Source organism: Betta splendens, chromosome 16, assembly GCF_900634795.4.
Source record: "Betta splendens chromosome 16, fBetSpl5.4, whole genome shotgun sequence".
Lineage (NCBI taxonomy): Eukaryota > Metazoa > Chordata > Actinopteri > Anabantiformes > Osphronemidae > Betta > Betta splendens.
The window spans coordinates 13653853-13675373 of NC_040896.2; the positions used below are offsets into that span (position 1 = coordinate 13653853).

The window sequence follows — 21521 nt, forward strand, 5'->3', positions numbered from 1 at the left end:
TAAAGGCCCGATAAAAGGGTCCATCTGCAGTTCCACTACACATGTGGAAGAGAATAATCACAGTTCTTAAAAAAAAGACAATCCAGCCAGTGGTGGAAAGCAGCCAACTGCACTCACCTCAGTACAAACTACTAACTTTATTGAAACTTTAACTAACCGCAACAATGACAGGCTTCTTTACACGGAACAGGTTCTGGAAACAGTCTTCAGGGGCTGTTACTTACTGACAGTCCAGACTAAGCCGCCCACATCCCTGCTGATCCCACATCACATCCAGGGCTCACGCCGGCCCGAGCGGACGCTCGCTGTGCGCGTCTGCAGCCGCACGCTTCTCCGGCGCCGCGTCCGCGCTCAGCGCCGCCTTCACGAGCGCTGCTCGGCTGGCGGCCGAGCAGGCGACAGATCCAGGCATGAACTCACGCAGCTGTGTTTCTGAATGGATCCAGTGGCCATTGTTCTGCTGTCACTAACTCGTCTCTCAGGCCCAGGAGACACACGGCTGACATTTACCACCCCCCACCCGCCCGCCTCACCCTCTCCCCATAGCTCCTCTCCCACCATCCCCTTTCTCTCTCCCCCCTCATTTTATTTGTCTTTCTTACCACTTCCATCAGGACCCTCACTCCTCTCATCCTGCTCCTCCATCTCATTTCATGATGTGATGTGATGTGCTGTAGTGTTGGTGTTAATGAGTGGTCCCTTAATGCTATTAAGATAAGATGTGTACATCCTGAGTCCCTCATTACCCAGCAAGCATTGCCCCCTACACTAAATGGTAATTGAGAGAGAGAGAGGGAGAGAGAGAGAGAGAGAGAGAGCGAGAGAGAGAGAGCAAGAGAGAGTAGAAGTGGAAATAATAGAATAATAAACAAGGGATAATTGGGAGGATGGAGAACATGGGGAGTGATTGATCAAGTTGATTTATGTATTCACAGAGATGAAGAGAAGAGGGTTAAAGTTCACACACTCATGTACACACCTGAACACACACTTCAAGAGTGATGATATTATTTTTATTGCCTTTATCATTAGCTAATTTCCTATTCAACTTTGTGCTCTCATTTATATTCCTGCGCGGTGATACTTTTATCTGTGTGTGTGTGTGTGTGTGTGTGTGTGTGTGTGTGTGTGTGTGTGTGTGTGTGTGTGTGTGTGTGTGTGTGTGTGTGTGTGTGAATCACAAACTCTTTGCCGTCTAGGTCAGCTCCACACTGTGTAACACCAGCATCACCTACAGGACACAGATAAGAACAGCATTGTGACGTCCCGGGGGTTTTCTGTCCTGTTGACTGCTGTCAGTTTTGTCATCTTATACCTTCTTATGTTTCTGGATGTAATAAACTAGCTCGTGCTGAAAATGGCCACGGTCAAGTGAAAAACGTTTAGCTTGCTGCATGTTGCTTTCCTGCCTTCAAAATCACAAATGTTTGCTTTGAAAACTCGTTCAACCAATAATTGCAAACAATCAGTTCTCCGGATTTCTTCTGTTTTTACTGAGATGAATAAGTTAATATTATTTATAAGGAATACAAGATTCATTCAGAGGTTGAATGTGAAGGTAAAATAGTGGGCGGATGTCGCCACCTGGCGGTGGAATGGTGCACAGCCACAGGATGCAGTGACGGTTCAGGACCAGTTCATTTTGGCCAATGACTTTCACATGACATCATGTGTTATTACATATGAACGCAAAACTGTAACTGCACTATTCCTGTGTCACAGCTATAGGACACAGTCAGTCAGACGCTGCTTTTTATTCCATTTAGTGGAAAACGTGGCCTTCATATTGAGTTTTAGGAAATCTTCTCAAGATTAACCAGTTGTTTTGTTTCGTCTTTATTCCATCCGCGCTTATATTTTATTTCAGGAGCCCATCGACTGATAACATCCACAGTTCACGTCTGCACAGTCGCCAGCTGATTGATCCCAACGCCAGCACGTTGCGGCTGCTCATTGGACGTGACTGTGACTGACTGATCGGAGAGCAGCGGGGGGTCGGGCGAAACCATTCGCCCGGCCAATACGTACGCAGCGACTATTGAGCGCTACGGGGCCTCTGGATTCGCATTTCAAAGAGGATTATGGTCGTGTAGCGGAATTAGATAGATAAGATTAGAGATCGGGTTAATTTACGGCGGCATTAGCCTTTGATCGCACGGTGCGTCGCTGTGAATGCCCCCCCGCGTCCCCGAAACTGCAGCCGAACAGGCGACCGGGATGCTGCGATGCGTTTGGTGACGTCGCGATGGAGACGTGCGAAGGAACACAGATGAAAACCGAAATGAGGGTCCCATTGTATCAGCGGCCGATCTAGTAGCTCGCTTTTGCCTCCTTTCATACGTCATCGCCATGGCTTTACTGCGCAGACTTCTGCAGCTCTCGGTTCTGCTGATCCAGAGCGGGGGGTGGGGGGTCGCGCCGAGCCCCACCGACGAGGGCACACTCAGGGCCGGCCACGGCGAGCACGGAGAGCCGGGGCATCAGGAGCAGCACAAGGACTCTTACAGCACCTTCGCCTCCGAGTTCCTGGAGTCCAGATATCTGTCCGACGATGGTAAGATTCTTGCTGAAAGACTCTCAGACGGTGTATTTTGTTTGATCTTGTTTACATGTGGCTAAACTTGTGTGTTTCATGCTACTGAGGCTGTAGCTCAGTCTGAACAGGTCAGGTTCTGCCATGGTTCCAGTGTGGGTCCACTGGGGCCTTTCAGCACCCAGGCCAGATCCCTGGTGGTCGCACCCCACCCCTTCTCTCCCACACACACACACACACACACACACACACACACACACACACACACACACACACACACACACACACACACACAGATGGTCTGGATCGGTCCTGAATCTAGCGTCCCCGCTCACAGTCACGTGTGTGAATCTGTTTTTCAGGTTATCCATTTCCCACGGCTCCACCAGTGGATCCTTTTGCAAAGATCAAAGTGACCGACTGTGGCGTGACCAAAGGCTGCATAAGGTAAGAAAAAGACACATCATGATACCTCTCTCCAGCTCAGCTGTCACTGACCCTGGGTCTTTGTTAGTCCAGAACCATTGGAGAACTGCGTCTACACTTGGAAGGTGCTTCCTGTCTAGTGTTTGTTCTTTAAAACCCATATAAAAACATTTGTACTTTGTGCTTTACTGTCTTTCACTAGTGAACTATTTGTCACTGAGCTGTATAACAGGACGGTTGTCCACAGATATGGGAAGCCGGGATGTGATGCGGAGACGTGCGACTACTTCCTGAGCTACCGTCGCATCGGTACCGACGTGGAGTACGAGATGAGCGCCGACACGGACGGCTGGGTGGCTGTGGGCTTCTCCTCAGACAAGAAGATGGTGAGCAGCTACGCGTCTGGGACTTTCCTGAGATAGACCTGCGTCAGTTGCAGATAGAAAATGCACTTTTTTTATCGTCAATGTTTCTTCAGGGAGGGGATGATGTCATGGGCTGCGTCCACGACGACAACGGTCGCGTGAGGATCCATCACTTCTACAACGTCGGCCAGTGGGCCAAGGAGATCAAGAGGAACCCGGCCAGAGACGAGGAGGGCATATTCGAGAGCAACCGCGTGACCTGTCGATTCAAGCGGCCGCTGTACGTTCCCAGAGAGGAAACCCTCGTGGACTTGCATCTGTCGTGGTATTACCTGTTTGCATGGGGACCCGCCATCCAAGGTGAGACATCCAGCATTAGCATGAAGTCAGCTATTTTTTTACGGCTGTCTCACATCACTGTCTTACAACAGGCTCCATCACCAGACACGACATCGACAGTCCACCAGTCAGCGACCACATGATCAGTATCTACAAGTATGAGGACATCTTCATGCCTTCCACAGCGTATCAGACCTTCAACTCGCCCCTCTGCTTACTGCTCATCGTGGCCCTCACCTTCTACCTGCTCATGGGAACGCCATAACAGCACAAAGGAGGGAAAAACAGGGAGTAGCAATAAAAAAAGACGCCATTTTTTTGTCAGATGCCACATCAAACAGTGCACTTTGCACAGAGAGGCTATAATCTATAAATGCTCTGAACTCACAGAGGAGGAGACATATACAAATACACAAAGCTATACTGTAGAGGTGTGTGTCAGTAACCTCGACAGGATCTCTGATAACAGTAGTGTTGTAGTATAAATAAGACTATTTTCAGTATTTATGACAGCCTCTAAGTAAATTCTGCATGCACTGGGAATGACATAAAAACCCAATGTCCCCAGCTGATCAGAAGACAATGTTGAACTTTGAACTTTGAGCAGCTCACACACAGTCTTCCATCGCCTCTACCCAGGTTTGTTTGGAAATGACAGCCTGTGGGAAAAAAAGTGATTTAAGGACAGTTTTTGTGATGGTGCAGCATCACATTACCATTTTCCGAGATTTCAGAAACTGCCCAGAAGATGCATTCACAGCGTAAACGCTACTATGAAGGTTCTGTGATACTTCGCTTTGCAATGATTTGATTGTCAACCGTGGTGGCTGATGTGCTTGTTTAACAGCACAGGGACTATGTAACTTTGCTCAGCAGACAGAGAACTACAGAAAGTGTAAAACGTGAGTAATAACGCAAACAGGAGCAAATTGTGAATTAAACAAAATATGTCCAGATTTGCCCTCATTGTTGCTGTAGCCTTTTACATTTGTATTATTGACATAATGCCGTCCTTTAAGATAGAACAGTATTAAAAACACAACACTGTCAGCCGAACAGTATTACAGTAAGCCATTGGACATATTTGTAATAAAATATATATTTGAGGGCTGTAGCTGTAATTACAGTGAACTCAGGCCGTTTATTGCTTTTATCCACACTAGCTCGAACCCATCTCCCGTATCAATAAAAGCATGGTTATATATGATTATGTCAAACTGTTCTGATGACGGTGTCTTTCTTCTTGCCACCACTGGAGGGAAACACAGTCTGAAATTAAAATTACACGTAACCATCTTTAAAACGTAAATAAATAAACAAACCACAATTCAATAAATACTAACGGTAATAAAGGAAAACTGTGAATTAAAAAAATAAAGAGTGTAGTTGTTTTTTTTTTTTAATTCACTTGCACTACATAACCCATGGTGCCCGTGGGCACGACGTCGTGCTACGTCACATGTTTTCCTGCCTCACGCGGCCACTCCGTCGGGCGCAGCGGAGCGGACGCGGCCAACATGGCAGACGAGGAGGACTCGGCGCCGGACTCGGCGGCGCGCTCTCCGCCGGAGAGCCCCCGCGCCGCGCGGCCTCACTGCGTGTCCTTCTCCGAGAGCGTGCAGCCGGCCGTGGACATGGTGAGCCAGCTGCTGTCCCACCCCACGTCCCTCAAGTTCGACAAGAACATCAAGCAGGCCTTCTACAACACGGGCGCGATGATCTTCGTGGCCATCTGCTGCGGCGCGGCCGTGCTGGTCTACTTCATCCTGGAGGCCTTCCTCCGCCCGCTCCTCTGGGCCGTGCTGTGCGGCACCTTCCTGCACCCCTTCAAGCACTCGCTGGCCCGGCTCGGCCGCTCGTGGCTCGGCGGCCTGCAGGAGACGGGGACGCCCATCGTGGTGGGGACGCTGCTGGTTCCGGTGTGGTGCGTGAACTACGGGGTGGAGGCGATGGGGACGGTGGTGCTGGAGAGGCTCACGGTGCTGCTGGTGATCGGGGCGGGGGCTCCGCTCGTCTACTTCCTCTACCTGTTCTGGAGCGTCATCGGCATGCAGGTGGTCCTGGGCTACGCCTGTGACGTCATCGGGGCCGCCCTGGACTGCTTCCACGCGGCGTGGGTGAGTGAGCCGCCGGTGGCAGCTGGTCACACCCACCCCCCGGTGGGGGAGAGGTCAGCTGTCCCAAAGCGGAGCTACTTAACAAACGCCTGTGATTAGTTTAGATTGATAAATTCAGACATGCTATACATTATTTAATAGGTTGTCATCATTATTGCATACCGTTCACATTCCTAATGTGCACAATCAATACAGCTTGAAGGATGTCATAATGTTTAAGCAGCAAAATTAATAAATGACGCTCACAGCTGATTCAGTTAACTCCGAATGCCCAAAGTATTTTTCCTGCCTAAATTTGAACGTCGGCTGATCTAATTTCCTGCAGTTCCAGTGTCCGATCGATCAATACCTTATTATTCCCAAACAGCTCCAGGGCCCGAGTCTCGCTTTGACTAGATTCAAATTGCATTAAATGTCCCTCCTCAGACAATCTGTCCTTTCTCCAAACGCGGAGGCTGGACGGACACAGGGTCCGGCTCTATAAATAGGAAGGAGGGCGCTGTATTAGATTACACTCAAAGTTGTCATTGTGTGGAGAGAAGGCAGCCACGGGTCTTTGTGACCAGCTCATTACAGCGTGGAGCCCTCGTCTCTCACCCTTTAACCATCAAACAGCAGCACAAAGTATGCCGTGACCAGTTCACGGCCCATAAATGTTTGTAAAACGTCAGATTTTAGGAAAATCACGAGATCAATATTGCAATGTGACACATTAAAAAGACTTTGGGGCAGTTACTGCCACTGTAATAGGAGAGTGACTGAGGAGTGTTTTCATCATTCTGCCTCTGTTGCTGCTTCCCAAGGTTTTCACCGTGGTGTGTGGCTACTTGCTGGCAGTGTGTTTCAAGTGGAGTCCTCACACCGAGCGCTACCTGAGGGCTCTGGCTCTTCCTGTCTGGGCCGTCCTGCTCTTTTACATGGGTGAGTGCTGAGAGCAGAGAAAGCTGCAGAGCCTGTTTGGATCCAGTATATGCACAGTATTGACTGGGGCGGTGGCTGACACCCCCACGGGTCTGTGGGTCAAGAGGAGCGGTCTATAGACAGAGAGGATCAAGTGTAATAATAATAATAATAATAATAATAATAATAATAATATCTGTTTTTAGCATCTCTTACCGGCTCATGGAAAGTGCCTGTGTCTGTGGTTGTTGTCGTACTTCTCATCGTGGGCTCTCAGGAGAAACCACCTGTTCCCGGCAGAGGTAATGATGCACATCAAAGGCTTTTACCTCACTCTCCGGCAAACGATTCGGGGCAGGGGCAAATGTTTGTGCACGGATTCGCCCAGAGCTGGAATATTTCATTTCATGGCTCTTTACACCTTCTGCTCCCCCCCCCCTCCCCAGGGGAGCTCTCGGGACAGGTGCTGTCTTTTGCTGCTAACACTATTTATATGGCGATATCCTGTAGCAACCTTCAGCTGAAGACTGGTCCCAGCAACCGTTCCACCAGAGGTAAGACCTGTTTACATGAGCTTTTACAGCTGGGAAGACTAACTATTTATGCTTTTATTAATGGAAATGAATGTTGATTTACCAAAGAAGTCAAATGAGCCAGTCAGTGACTAGGTTTAAACTTCATTCACAGCTGATACATTTTGTAGAGAGAGAGAGAGAGTGAGACTCTCATCACATCAGTGAATGCATCAGAGGAAGTGCAGCTCAAGACACTTCTGCTTGTATCATGCGGTGGTCACGCTGTGTTCCGATGAAGAAATCCAACCTCATTTCATTTCTTATGCTTTCGCTCCTTCTCATCATTTACAGATGGACCTCAGTCCGTGGGCCCGCTTCCTGCGACGCCCGGGTTTCCTCGGGCCTCGCGTACGCTGCCCGCTGGCCTCTTCCAGAAGGAGAAAAGCTCCCAGAGAGCCAGCGACATTTACTTCATCGTGCTGCTCTGGGCCATAGTCCTGGTTCAGGTCTGGTTCAACCTCTGGATCCTGCAGCTGCTGCCCATTCCCGTGGCTGGTAACACGCGCACACATCAGTGAATGCACGCACCCCGTGATGCCATTGTTGTGTATGCTAAGCCTCCTGCTGCCTGCACACCTCAGTGTGGGTGCTGAAGAAGCTGGCGGTCCACTTCGGCGTGATGAGCTTCGCAGCGCGGACCCTCAGCTCGTGGTGGACCGTGCTGGAGAAGTTTGGGCGTGAGCGGGAGGAGGCCCTGCTGCCTGGGCCGATCAAAGGCCTGGCTCAGTTCCTGCTGCGCATCGACACCAAGGTAACGCCTCTGACCATTACTGATGCCTACAAATAAACAGGATACAATATATCCAGAATCTTATAAGGCTTGCAGAAAAGTATAACATGTGGTTGGTGTCGCTCACGTTAAAGAGAACTGTTTCAATGCTAACAACTTGCTCTGTAAATGTTTTATAATGACCTAAAACCACAAAAAAGATGCTTGGGATGCACTTGTGTTGGTCATCACACTGATCTGGATCCAGCTCCCACTCGTGGTCACGTCGTGCCTGCCGCCCTCTGATCCCTCACTGCCTGTACTGTTGCACGGGTACATGTGATGACTGCTGCACACGTCGTTCCAATAATAATAATCCTCCCAATGTCTCTTTGTCTTCCCCCCAAGCTCTGGCATTGGCTTAACAAGCAGGTAATGACTAAGGGGAGCAGGGTGATGAGAGAAACGGAGCGAGGTGTGTTTATGAGAGGGAGTGAGAGGACGAGGGTAAAGGAACGGCCGGGGTTTATGTGTGGGTGTGTGTGAAGGCGTGAACACCTTTCAGTAGCCTCCACCCAACCCATCCACTGCCATCACCCCTCATCCTGTCTGTGTGTCACCCGCTGCTGCTTCTTCGCTTCATGCTTTTATTTTGTAGAGGAAGCTACGTGTGGGGAGGCAGGACTCGCGTCCCTCGGCCCCATCCTTACCTTCTCTGCTGAGATCTAACTGGTTTGGCTTGAGAGTGTCTGAGATGATGTTGACAGACTGTTTCTGAAACCTGATGAGCGACAAGGCCCGATTTCAAGTATCCGATGGAAAGATGCGATTATGATTTAAAGATGAAAGAAACACGACCTTAACTTGGACAAAGTGATGGAGACACCACTTTTTGCTATGTGGCCACATGGTGCAATAATAGCAGGACGATGTTGTTTACTTCTTTAAGCTTCAGTCAAAGCGGTGAAGTATGTGTATTTTTAAAGACATTCTTCATAGATCAGTATAAGCTGAGCTGAGTTTTCAGTGTTCCTAGAAAGACCATCAAAAGTTCAAACCACTAATGTAACAATCTCTCTTTTAACTTCTTCTAGTTACCAAGCAGACCACAAATGTTCATTAATGTGTTGTGATTTATAGTGTTTGTGAACTGACAACAACCAGTTTATGAAGCTCAATGTCAACTCATGTTTGAGGTTAGTTTTAATTGCCTAGTTTGTAATAATCAGAAAATGTTTTGGGATGGACTAATATATATATTAGTGGTCTCGCTATATGTACAGTATTAATTAACCTGTTTAGTTTGTTAACGAAATTAAAAAGTGGTGTTTCCATTGTTTTGCATTTTTGTAGTAAGAACGAAGGCCACCTGTTAGCGTAGGGTTTTTATTTTATTCTGCATCTGGCACTTCACTAGTCAAACAACATCAAACCTACAGTAACTGCAAACTAATGCACCATCGACTCCAGGAACTTGTTAACGTGGTTTGGAGACATTAACACACAAACGTGTTGCTGCAGTTTTGGAGCATTGAGAAACCTGAGTTGAGGCTTTAAGCACCTTGCATCAGAAAAAACCTCCTCCAAACTGTAGTAATTGTAGTAGAAAGGTCAGACGGTGTAGTGCATAATCAGGGATGTTTGCTCAGTCAGTCAATGACCTTCTCTTCGTCAGGGCCCAAAGCAGCAGCTTTTAGACTCAAGGGAGACGCAGGTTTCTCCATGTTTGTGATGACTCTGTTTTAGCCAAGCACTGACTTCTCTGCCACCTCCCCTCCTCTGCTCTGTCCTCACTGTGCGTGTAGATGATCGTGTGGCTGGAGCGATCGCTGGATAAAATCATCAGCATCTTCATCATCTTCCTCCTGGTCACAGGGACGCTGCTCATGGCGCTGCTGCTCACTGCCATGGTACTGTCGCGCTTATCTCCATTCACTGCAGTTTGATGCCGATCTTGTCCTGAATGGGGGAAAAAAAAGAAGTGTTGTCTGAATAGGTTCACCATGAAAGTGCCCACATCATTGAGGTGACCGGTAATCTCATCAACGAGACCGTGTCCAACCATCCAGAATGGGCCAAGTACGACAATTCACCGTCTTCTCCTTTATACTTTTTCACATAACCAGTTCCCGAACGCTTACTTTTGCCTTCAATTCTCCCTCCAGTTGGCTCCCAGAGGCTCGTGTGGTCCATAAAGCTCTCAACTCAGCTGCCACTAATGTCTATCAGCATGGCAGAGAATGGATAACACAGAAGGTCAGAACTAACATCCATTTCACTTAAAATGGCTGCGAGCGTCAGTTATACGACAGCCCTCGTTCTTCCCTGTGTGCAGCTTCATAAGATGTTAGGAGACAAGGCGAATCAGACCGCTGTGATCGAGAAACAGGTTCTGGAGCTGTGGGACCGACTGTACCACTCCTGGTTTGTGAAGGTAGGACACGGACGTCGGCTGGTCAGCTGTAACTTCCTGCTGCCGACAGACGTCCAGCCATGTAAAAGGTCAGCGGTCACAATGGAGCTTGTGCGTTTTTCAGAACATGACCTATTCTGGACGCCAGCGTGGTCAGAAAATGATGGCTCAGAGACAGAACAGCTGGCTGGTGGACATCCTGGACTGGAAAGACATCGCCTCATTTCTACAAGAAAACATTGAGACTCTGCTGTCTGTAAGTGTGGGCGTGTTTACACCATCTGCTGCCTGATCTGTTAGTCCGTGATCCCATGCGATGAAGAACCTTTGGCAATAATCCCGACGGCGCCTAGAGCACATTCAGTTTTACCAGTGGTTGGATTTTAACGAGCTGAGTCACTGCTGCCGTGGCAGTGGCTGATATTACAACTGCAGGCCATTAATAGTTTGCTATTTATTTATAACTGTGATCCCAGCGGGTGCTTTCTGTTGCCTTGTCGTTTTTAGATCCTGGAGTCTCTGTGGGTGGTGATGAGTAGAAACGTGGGCCTCCTCATCTCCACCATGACGACACTCTTCACGGTCCTGTTCCACAGCGGGACGGCCCTGCTCAACTTCGCCCTGAGTCTGGTACGAACAGCGACCGACGCAAAGCCGGAGCTAAATGACGCGCACACACACACACACACACACACACACACACACACACACACACACACACACACACACACACACACACACACACACTATTGTTCATGATTTCCTTCTCTGAGTCAGTTAAATACTCCCATTTGTGTCCACAGGTGATTTTCCTCACCACCCTCTTCTACCTGCTGAGCTCCAGTGGTGAATACTACAAACCAGTCAAATGGGTGATCAGCCTGACTCCTCTCTCCCAGCCCGGACCTTCCTCCAACATCATAGGCCAGTCTGTGGAGGAGGCCATCAGGTAGTCACGTGCACCAAATAAATCAGAAGCCACCCAATGTAAAGCTGCCTGTTAATTTTACTTATCACTGTGTGTTGTGCAGAGGCGTGTTCGACGCCTCCCTGAAGATGGCTGGCTTCTACGGCCTCTACACTTGGCTCACACACACCATTTTTGGCATCAACATCGTCTTCATCCCCTCGGGTTAGTCTGCACGCTCGCGGTAGATCAACCTGTCGGTGAACCTGCGATTGGCCAAAGCACATGTAGGATTTGACCTTCCTGACCCGATGCCTTCCGGGCCTCCAGCTCTGGCAGCCATCCTGGGTGCGGTGCCGTTCCTGGGGACCTACTGGGCCGCGGTGCCGGCCATGTGCGACCTGTGGCTGGCGCAGGGCGAGGGCGTGAAGGCGGTGCTGCTGCTGGTCTGCCATCTGCTTCCTACCTACTTTGTAGATACAGCCATCTACTCCGACATCTCTGGGTATGTGCGTGTGACCCCCCGTCACCGGCTCCTGTCAGCGTCCTCTCTGAGCTTCCTGCTGCAGCACCGGGACATTTGACTAACAAATTTTTGCACGCTGCCTGCGACTGTTAGCGTGACACGTACGAGTCGAACCGCTGCCCTAAAATGGCCCTGGTGGGAAACCGTGTGCGGTCTATAAACAGTCTGTCCATTTGTTTAGTCGGTTTCAACAGTCAGCTGTTGGCCGTAAAGTGAAAACAACACCGAACAGCAGGCCAGATAATGTGAAACCCGGCCTCAAGGACAACTGTGCACAGAGTTAGGCTCAGGGTAAACGATCAGAATAGAGGGCAAATATACTAGAGTAAGAACCTCAAGTGTGATTACAGCAGCAGTATCAGAGACCCACTGTATCCGCCCTGTGTGATAAACAGACACACTTTAAAATCCAATCCAAGCTTTCTCACCATCTTGCCTCCGTGCTTCAGGGGGGGACATCCGTATCTGACAGGCCTGGCAGTAGCCGGTGGAGCCTATTATCTGGGCCTGGAGGGGGCCATCATTGGGCCCATCCTCCTCTGCATCCTGGTGGTGGCAGCCAACATCTACAGCGCCATGCTGATGAGCCCCAGCTCTGCAGTGCCGACGCCAGTGCAGCCGACCTGGCCGGTCCATCCCAGGTAGCGCCCGCACCCCAAACACGCGCCACCGGTTATCAGGATATCAGGTTCAGGACTCTGCTCACCTTTTGCGGTCTTGCAGGCCGATTGGGTCTGACTTTAATGTTGACTTGCTCAGATCATGACCGGTCCACTGACGTCCTGTGTCTCCCTCAGGGTCTTCGCTGAGTCCACCCCCTCTGTGTTAAAGACCAATGAGAGCTAGAGCGCGTGTCCTTGTGGACGTCATCCTGTATTCCTACATCAGTGATTTCTCAGGAGAACCACTTCCCTTCCTGACGATCCTCCCTGTTCCGCCTGGCTCTGCCGGAGTCCGGGCCGGTCGAGAGGAGGCGGTGGGTCACGATGCCGTCTGCCCTCCAGAGCCGCGACGCTGAGCAATATGATGCTGGCCGCCCTCATTCAAGTCCTTCTAAATTACAGACGCAAGCACCCAGGCTTAAACATGGACCAATGGCGTCACGCTAATGACTATAATTGATGAAGATGTTGATGCTAATCAAGTCAACGTTCGGAAATGAGTGCCTACTTCTATTTTCTAATGTAACTGAATCATACGGTGTGTGAATCGTAAGTTGCCCTGACTTCACTCCTGCCACCCTGGCTGCGGTGCAGTGTTCTACCTCTCTCCTCACAGAGGCTTGCGTAGGGTTTGTCGAGCTTGGCTTGTGTGAAGATGAACACAGTTCTTGCCACTGAGAGAATCGACTGTTTAAAGTTCGTGATGTCCTTCATGTTTCAGTGATATTACTGTAGCCGTTAGTTGTCAACACTACATCTCTGCTTTAACCTTTGGTAACATGTCTTTTTGTGTATTTTTGGACTGATGTTAGCACAGAGGGTTGCCAAAGAAAGCTGCTCATAATCATTTTAATTTATTTAAAATAGATGTCTGTTATTTAACACACTGTTTTCACAAAAACACACGGTACCAGTCAAATGTTTAGACACACCTTATTCTTTGGTTCTGTTGTCGTCTAGTGTGTGGATGAAGACTGAAGACACCAAAGTTATGAAATAATAGGGAAAAGTGTGGATTTCCAGTCTCCGTCGGTTCTGAAGTCTTTGCAGCACTTCTCCCTGCAGTGGATGTTAACATACACGTGTTAATATTTGAGAAGCCTTTAGACGTTTCGGAGGCTGGAAACTAATTCATGATTTTATCTGCTGCAGGAAGTTGCAGCGCATAAAAATGTAAAAACCGTCAGTTACATTCTAGTATCGACCCACTGAATGAGACGCGTCTAAATGTTTCACTTGTGCATTTACACTCGAGTATTTTTGTGAGCACTTTTCACTTTTTCTACGACTGTGACATCACATCCTTGAGAAATGTCAGGTATCGTTTTTTTTACTCACCTCAGTCACTCCTGCACTCGTCCGCTCTGCAGGTCGTCTGCAGCCGAAGCTTTAATTAACTGCAGAAAAGTCACAGAAAGGACCACACTGGTAGTTCAGGACTGCCGTGTTAGAACTCTGAGCGTTTTAATGTTGCTGTGTTTATTTAACTACTGAGTTTGCACTGACACAATAAACATCATTTGATGTGCAGTGGCTTTGTTGAATGCCCATCTATAGCATCTAATGGTTCTTCTCACATTGTGGTTTCAGAAGTGATGTTTTGTAAAAATAAACATCTGAAGCCAGAGAAATAAATACAATTTATTAATTTTTCAACAGTGGAAACTTGTTCAAAGATGAACGGATGCTGTCAGTATGATAATTTTATTATATGTAATAAATGAATGAATACTCAAGTGCAGTCTGTTCCAACTTATCATTTCAACTCTCCGCTGAAATATTTACCGTCATCTGGAGGTTTCGCCGTTTCCACTGTGACATGCGGTGAGAAGTGTTGTGACGCGGCCTGTGTGTACTGTCATTGTGTCGTCATTCAGGCCACATCAGCATAAAAGCATTACTGCTTTCATTGTTCATATTTCCGTAAAGATATATCCAGATGTCTTCAGGTAATAGCTGTGAGTTAGCACCGTGACTTAATAATAAAACATGAATCTGATTTTGTAAATGAGGCTCAGTAAAACACTACAACAAATAAATTAGACGCTCACAAACTTCAAAGGCCCGACGTTCATGCTGTGCCTTGAATATTCTGTCTTTTCTTAATGTTTCCCTCCAGGGCCGTCTGATCCAGCTTTGATCCATTGCGGCAGATCAAAGACTCCACAGAGCTCTTCCACAGAGCAGAACCCAGACTGAGGTCTTTTTGAGCTTACACAATTCTACATTTCCTTGACGGCAGAATAGTTCAGTTCATTTGAACAGAGGAGCAGAGTGAGGTGTCTCTACACAGGAACCTGAACCCGAGTTCGTCTTTTCTCATCACTGAATAACTAATATCCCAACAGTGTGTGTTGGCTTTAGAGCGTTCGCCTAAACAAAAAGTTGCCGTGCAGGTCTACAGACCTGGGAGCAGGAAGCAGAGGACATTCTAACAAATTCTACTTTACAAGAGACGCTCTCAAAACAAATGCAGAGGCATCAACTTGTAATATTAAAGATCCTTATGCAAAACTTCTACCTGACGGCTTCCTGTTTGCCTGAATGAATAATTCAACAGATCAAGTCACGTAGTTTGAACAATCCATTTTTCAACAAAACACACACTGCGTCAGCACCCAAGAATTACATTCACGCTGATCTGCAGATCTTTCCCTGTGTGTTTTATTAAAAGCAAGACCCGTCTCGTTCCTGTCCGGATGCATCGCTTCTACGGCAGCGTGCTTCTCACTGTGGAGACAGAGATCAGTCATCGGTCAGAGTTCATGCATGCATGTGGTTGCTGCTCAGTTAGTCCTTCTGTTAATAATGTAAGCATTCACAGAAAAACAAGTCAGCAGCATAAACAGCGAGTTGTTTGTCCTCCAGAACATTCCATTCATCACGCTAAATAGAAAACCAAGCGACTCACTTACTTGTCAGTCCTGGATGATTTTGCTGCATCTTCATAAGTGGGCGACAGCATACTTTTTAAATGTTTGAGGGCACCTGTAGGAGGTCTTCATCATTCTTCATTATTAATACTGGTTAGTGTTACTTCTTGCAGACAAAAGAAGCAGATATCCACATGTCACTGTACTGTTCTGTAAACGTTTTCGCCTTTATTTTCTACATTTGGATCAGCTCATTGTGGAAGCCTGGACATGTCAACTTCAACCCCTCCCTCTCCCCAAATCAGAACAATCCAAACACAATCAGAAAACGCTCGCATCTTTGTCACACAACCACTCGTTCAGACGTGGAAACCAGTCGGTGACCTTTTCCCACTACCGTCTTCACAACAAAAGGTGAACTAATGATGTGTCCTCTATGTAAACCCTCCCTCCACTGGAGGAAGATGAAATGGTTAAAACCTTTATGGAGTCGTCTCCTCTGCCCTGACTTGCAGCTGCAGCATGGTATAATAGAATAAATGCCTGATGTTTGAAGTGAGACAGTTCAGATAACTGGTGAAAAAGAAGAATGAATTTGTAAAGTGACATACGTAGTAATAGGTCATGATATGTTTACTGCTGTCGCTGTGCTCTTTGTAAGACAGTTCAAGTCTTTCTATCCCTCCGACTCTTCTGTCCCTGATTCCTTCTCCTCACACACCTCAGCAACGCCTCGTTGATATTCTATCACCAGTTCCCAGGCGTTCTTACGCAGACGCGTCCCTCCGTTTGGAAAATAAAAGCAGCCGTTTTCCTCTTTCAGTACAATGGAAGCAGGAGCGCGCTGTCTAGCCTACACTACGGGCTCGTGGACGTCCGACAGCGTGAAATCTGAGAACTTGTTCGTCCTAGTAAACGGGGAGCTGATGGACTGGGATTAGTACTGAAGACGTGCCCGTACACACAGCGGCACGGCCGCCCACACACTCCGCTGGAGGAAAGAAGCCCTTGGAGTGTTACGTTGTAAGAGGTCATTGAGAAGAAGATATGACATATGCGCCTTTTCCTATGCTTACAGGATGCGTATGTGTGTGACTATGTAGTGTCTTATGGGAGAGATCCCTATGATTTAACAATACATTAGGCAGTGAGTATCAGTTATATATGCAGAGTCCTCTGTGTTCGCTCTATGTTAAACATCTTCAGACACCAGATGCACAGACTATGGGACAGACTAGGGTTACTGCTGTGGGACACCCTCACAGGACTGTAGAAACAAATCCATGTAAAAACTGGATACAGGAATCTCAAGATATGACAACAACTTTTTTTTTTCTCTAGTTCTAATTCTCTGCTGATGGCAGACGTCGAGTCCTCGCGTTCAGTCCTCTTGCTCTCTTTTTTTGTTTGTTTTTACATGTGCAGTCCCTTGGAAATTCCTCAGCGTGGAGGCTTCAGTCTGTGGGATGAAATGTCGAAGAGTAACACCAGAGGGCGACATACACTGCTGCAAGACTGTAGGAGGGGCTCTGACACAAGCACACAATAGTCTCACACATACACGCAACACGCTTCTTCATAGGAGTTCACCAGAGTTCATGTTCAATGTTACAATGTTACAAAATTAATTTAAAAAAAAAATTGAAATCAACAAGGAAATCAACCTCCTTTCTCAAAGCATACATTCAAGTCCACACACACACACATAAGTGCCCACACTCTTACAAGAGGCAGTCAGTAAACGTTTAGTGATGAGTTGAGGGGTGGACTGCTTTGTCCAGGGAAGCTGTGAGTGCAGAACCTCGACCTCAGCAGCCAGTCCTATATTCACACGCAGGAGCATCACTCTCCACAGTTCAAATCTCCTTAAAAGAAAAAGCATAAAAAAAACAAACGCAACAACGACAGCCACTGTCTCCTGGAAGGAGTCCTTCCTCTCTTCCTGCTGAAAGAAGGCTCGAATATGCTCCTTCCTCTGATCTCTGGCAGAGGTAGTACCGTCCAGTCCGATCTCCTCTCAAATCCCTTCGCGGGAAGTCTCTCCTTTTCTTGTGCCCAATTTAAAAAAATAAAAAAAAAAAAATAAAAAAAAATAACCACGTCTGTTCCCCTGATTTCTCACTCTGGGCTGCTGTGTGTGTGCGTGTGTGTGTGTGTGTGAGAGTGTGTGTGCTGGTGAGTGTGCAGAGTGTGGTCAGAAGACCTCTGGTAGTGTGACGTTGCGGAGCAGCCACTGTTGGGAGCGCGTGTGTGAACAGTCTCTGACGCTGGGGACCTGGCTGTCCTCCTCGCTGGCTTTGTCCAGGCACTGGTTGCTGTTGACGTGGACCAGAGTCAGCTTCTGCACAGGGAACAGGGACGACACGCACGCGTGAGGAGATGCCGACCAGGCTTTTAACCCACATGTACACAAGGGTGCTTCTGCTTTAAATTGAACTGAATTGAGTTGAAAAGTTTAGAGAATTTAGCCTTCAGCGAGAGTGAATGTCTCAACCTAACCACAGCGGGTGGGTTGGGTAATATGTCAACTGAATATATTGCTCTATACCAATAAATATCCCACTAATTGCGCTGACAGCTGGTTTAAAGTGTGTGCTGGTATTTGGAAAATCCTGCGTTTCCTCCACTCACCACAGAATCGTACTCCCAGAGCTGGTTGCCTTTAAGGTGGTGGCACTTGAGCATCATGACAGGTCCGTTTAGCTTGGACACATCTAGACACAAGTCGTCCGTCCTGATCTCTTTATTGGCCGTGTAGGAGAAGACCTACACATCACAGACAAAGATTTTACAATAAGCTTCTCGAGTTCTCCCTTCTCGGCGAGCGTTGCTCTCTCTCTGCTCCGTTACCTGGTTGCCTCCCATGCCGTGGCAGTTGAAAATGCCGACCTTCTCGTTCTCCTTTCGGGCCATGTTGTCCAGGCACTGGTTGGTCTCCACATTACGGATCTGAGCCCAGCACACGCAGAAAGTCCCGTGAGACACACAGTCAGAGCATCAGCAAACGACAACGCAGACAGACGTGGATGCTGTACCTCGCCCATGGAGTAATAGTGCCTGGGGATCTGAGAGTCTGGGTACACGTTCTCCAAGTACCAACTGAAGGGTTTACACTGAAGCTTTTGTCTTAGAGCGACGCGAGACGTGATGTCACCGTAGTCGACTTTGGTCACGCCTGAATAAACACACAGAAACACGAAGATTCTGTAAATGCCAGATGTATTTTTCCTTATGAGCATCATCTAAAGACTTTCACAGGAAAAAAAAAGAACAAGGACACATAATGATCTGAAGCCCCAAAATACAGTGAGTGTCAGTGAATCACAGAGCTCAACTACCTAATGCTCACGTATTTACACTGATGCTGAAGGGCTACTCAATGTCAAATCTACAGTATCTTTAACAGTATCTAAATCATCTAAGTGGAGTTGTTCCTCTACAGAGAGCAGAGGCTGTACTCGAGAACATGTAATAATCCACTTCCTACAAGCCACAGTTAAATGTTTTGTTTATGTTTAATACAGTCAAATGTGCACATTTAAAAACAGACTGTTCAGAGACAGCCAAATGCTACAGAACCGATGCATAGCTGCCACTTCATACTACAGATGGAAAGCGCTCTAAAACATTCAGCAAAGCTGTGTTTAATTTCGGATTAAATGCAGTGACATACAGAGGTCACGTTCCAATACTTACGACTGACCGCACATACAACAACACAGCCAACAGTCACATGCAGGCGATTAGGTTTCCAACCTGCAGATGTCAAATACTTCTGCTGTCTAGAACTGATATAACAACGTCTCCCTGTGTAGAATCTGCTATCGCTAAATGAAAGTGAAATGAAAAAATTATTTTATTCCTCTATGCTCGTCTCCTCTTCGCCAGCTTCTGTCTGCGTGCGTCTGTTTGTTAGCAGATGCTTCATAGCATGAAATTGCTTGCCGCCCGTCGTTCTGCACGGTCGGGATCCCAATTCAATATCACACTGTCACCGAGCTAAAGGACAGAACACCTGCTACAAAGATTAAGCTCCGCACGCGAGCGCGTACATGCAAATGCGCCCGGGGCGCTGCACCCGCGCGCCGCCCAGCTCACCGGGAGAGATGATGTAGAAGAAGTTCTTGAACTCGTCCATCCACACCTCCGCCAGGCGCCGGTTGTTCTTGTTGATGATCTGCCCCGTTCCCCCAGGAAACGTGTAGGGCGTGGCCTTTCGGAACACGTGGCCCACGTGAGAGCACGTCACGATCTCCAGGGTCCCGCCGCACTGCCAGATCTGTGGCGAGCAGCACAGGTACAGTGAGCGGAGCAGGGAGGACACAACGGGGGCCCCGAGCGCCGAATGAGCACAACGCAAATTGCTTCAGGCTGTGTTGTGACAGTGTGAATAAATTTGATTGAGAGCCAGTCAGGATGACGCCTAACAAAGTATTAGTCAAGTCAACAATTTAGTCGAACTAACAACTGTAATGTGCGTCTCCAGAGCGGAGCTGACACCCCGGAAAGAATTCCTGCTCGTGACTCGTGTTCACTCACTCGGAACGAGATTTCAAGGTTTTCTCCTCCCCAGATGTCCATCCCTGCGTCATACGTGCCAATCAACTGGAAGTAGTCCCTGTCTATGGAGAACAGGCCGCCCGCCATGGTGGGAGTCCTGGAGAGAGCAGGGTAAATCAAGAGTGATGTAAGACAGCGCCACTTAATTCACCAGAGGCAGCTTTCTAAAGGTCGCAGGGGATCTGCAGAGACGATCGGTTTCATATTTCATCCCGTTCAACCTGGTCTTTGCCGTGTTCCTGTTTTTCTGTTCCCTCCTCAGCTGCTGCGATGGTTGCGTCAGCGTTTTATGACCCAAAGCTCTGACCCCTGTCTCTCCCCCTCACACAAATGTTTCCTCCGTCATAGAGGAATATTTTCCCCCACAGCCTATTTTTACTTTGACTCGTCGTTTAGCTCCACTCACCAAAACACGCAAACGAACGAACGCAGATGAGACGCGTCCCGGGAGCACGCGTGGTGACGGTTTGTTTGCGGCATGTGGTTGAGTGGGGAAATAATAAGCAACGCCGACGTTGAGGAAAACAAGTCCCAGTTTGTTAAACAACATCTGTGTGTTATTTGAGCTCTATGGATAATAATCCAGTTCTATTAACTATAAATGTTTGCCTTCAACTCGTCTCACAAATAACTGTTTTCACAAGACTCAAACATACAGTATCACTCTAAGTAAACATACTAATTAACTTTGACCTGAGCAGAACCAAAACTATTTCTACTTAAGGTTTTTCATCTTAACCCCTGTTCATTGCCTAAAAGGAAACCGTGACATGAATCACTATAATAATGCAGTAAAACATTGAATTAAAGGTCTTGAAGGTTTACACAATCCATCTAAAGAGCCACTGAACATGTTCGGTGTATTTTTCTTTTAAAGATTCAGATACTTGCTTTTCCTGCCCAGCTGCTATAAAGAGAAATTTCCAAGTGACCTCAGAATTTTACACGGTGCTGTAAATTACAAGGTGGAGGAGCCCATAACAAGCACTTTACTGTAGCTGTGTCAATGTACGCGGCTACATTCTAACTTTATTCATGTGAAGCAGCTTTTAAACCTCACTAATAACAGGTAAATGCTTCATGACAGCACGGGGCTTATGTAAATCATGTCACCAGCGCAAAGCACTTCATTCGCTGCTCTGACACTGCAACCCAGTTTTTATTTTTTAGGCCACTTACAAGATCCCCTAAGGAAGATTTTGTCACGCCTAAATGTGAAAAACAACTGAAAACAGGGGCACGGAGCATTACATAAGATATTATGTGTGTGACCTTGAATAATGGCGTCAAGCATGCTGAGAAACAAGAGCAGGAAGAAGAGATGATAGACGGGCAGAAATAAGCTCCTGATTTCACTTCCAAGGTCTAAAGAGAAATGATACAAACAAGTGAACTTGCATAATGACCTGAAATTGAACAACAGGGCGAAAGGTTTTTTTCTAGTATTTCTGCCTTGAGAACACATTTATCAATTACTAAGAAACGAACGGTAAAGGATGTTTTCTCTGCGACACTCACGATGCCCCAGAATGAATCAGCAATGCTAAAATCTGCAACTTGATCACCTGCCACAACACTAAGGATTCACTCTCGAACCAGCAGCCAACTTCTCTCTC

The 21521-nt window shown here is 47.5% G+C and overlaps 3 protein-coding genes and 2 long non-coding RNA genes across 8 annotated transcripts in view; 2 read left to right on the forward strand and 3 right to left on the reverse strand.

The window, feature by feature from the left end:
- The first annotated feature begins 1987 nt into the window (after positions 1-1987).
- Positions 1988-4880, forward strand: LOC114842543 (DOMON domain-containing protein FRRS1L). Its single transcript, XM_029128154.3, has 5 exons — positions 1988-2554; positions 2896-2980; positions 3207-3345; positions 3438-3684; positions 3756-4880. Exons 1-5 carry the CDS (start codon positions 2350-2352, stop codon positions 3926-3928), a joined length of 849 nt encoding a protein of 282 aa, XP_028983987.1. The 5' UTR covers positions 1988-2349; the 3' UTR covers positions 3929-4880.
- LOC114842548 (uncharacterized) lies at positions 4553-6239 on the reverse strand. Of its 2 annotated transcripts, none has more exons than XR_008692847.1 (2): positions 5943-6239; positions 4553-5854 (listed from the first exon to the last, which is right to left on the reverse strand). It is a non-coding gene; the product is annotated as an uncharacterized LOC114842548 (long non-coding RNA). The 2 variants fall into 2 exon arrangements; XR_005896733.2 differs by having other exon boundaries at positions 6130-6226.
- On the forward strand, positions 5029-14208 carry tmem245 (transmembrane protein 245). 3 transcript variants are annotated; one of them, XM_055503206.1, is made up of 18 exons: positions 5029-5780; positions 6584-6701; positions 6887-6982; positions 7127-7234; positions 7547-7750; positions 7837-8006; positions 8373-8396; positions 9770-9874; positions 9961-10043; positions 10130-10220; positions 10300-10398; positions 10502-10633; positions 10885-11007; positions 11181-11326; positions 11409-11509; positions 11615-11789; positions 12260-12498; positions 12608-14208. In XM_055503206.1, exons 1-17 carry the CDS (start codon positions 5088-5090, stop codon positions 12453-12455), a joined length of 2664 nt encoding a protein of 887 aa, XP_055359181.1. In that variant the 5' UTR covers positions 5029-5087; the 3' UTR covers positions 12456-12498; positions 12608-14208. The 3 variants fall into 3 exon arrangements, with proteins under 3 accessions (XP_055359181.1, XP_028983976.1, XP_028983977.1); XM_029128143.3 differs by having other exon boundaries at positions 12260-12451; XM_029128144.3 differs by lacking the exon at positions 8373-8396 and having other exon boundaries at positions 12260-12451.
- On the reverse strand, positions 9337-10245 carry LOC129603158 (uncharacterized). Its single transcript, XR_008692849.1, has 2 exons — positions 10106-10245; positions 9337-9923 (listed from the first exon to the last, which is right to left on the reverse strand). It is a non-coding gene; the product is annotated as an uncharacterized LOC129603158 (long non-coding RNA).
- Positions 14209-15542: 1334 nt separating the features above from the next.
- The window catches only part of galnt1 (UDP-N-acetyl-alpha-D-galactosamine:polypeptide N-acetylgalactosaminyltransferase 1), a 28050-nt gene continuing 22071 nt past the window's right edge, over positions 15543-21521 (reverse strand). Inside the window, exons 9-14 of the mRNA XM_029128149.3 lie at positions 19885-20002; positions 19444-19624; positions 18381-18520; positions 18196-18294; positions 17977-18111; positions 15543-17686 (exon numbers count right to left, since the gene is read on the reverse strand). Of these exons, the coding sequence (XP_028983982.1) occupies positions 17540-17686; positions 17977-18111; positions 18196-18294; positions 18381-18520; positions 19444-19624; positions 19885-20002 (820 nt within the window). The 3' untranslated portion in view covers positions 15543-17539. The remainder of the gene's footprint in view (positions 17687-17976; positions 18112-18195; positions 18295-18380; positions 18521-19443; positions 19625-19884; positions 20003-21521) is intronic.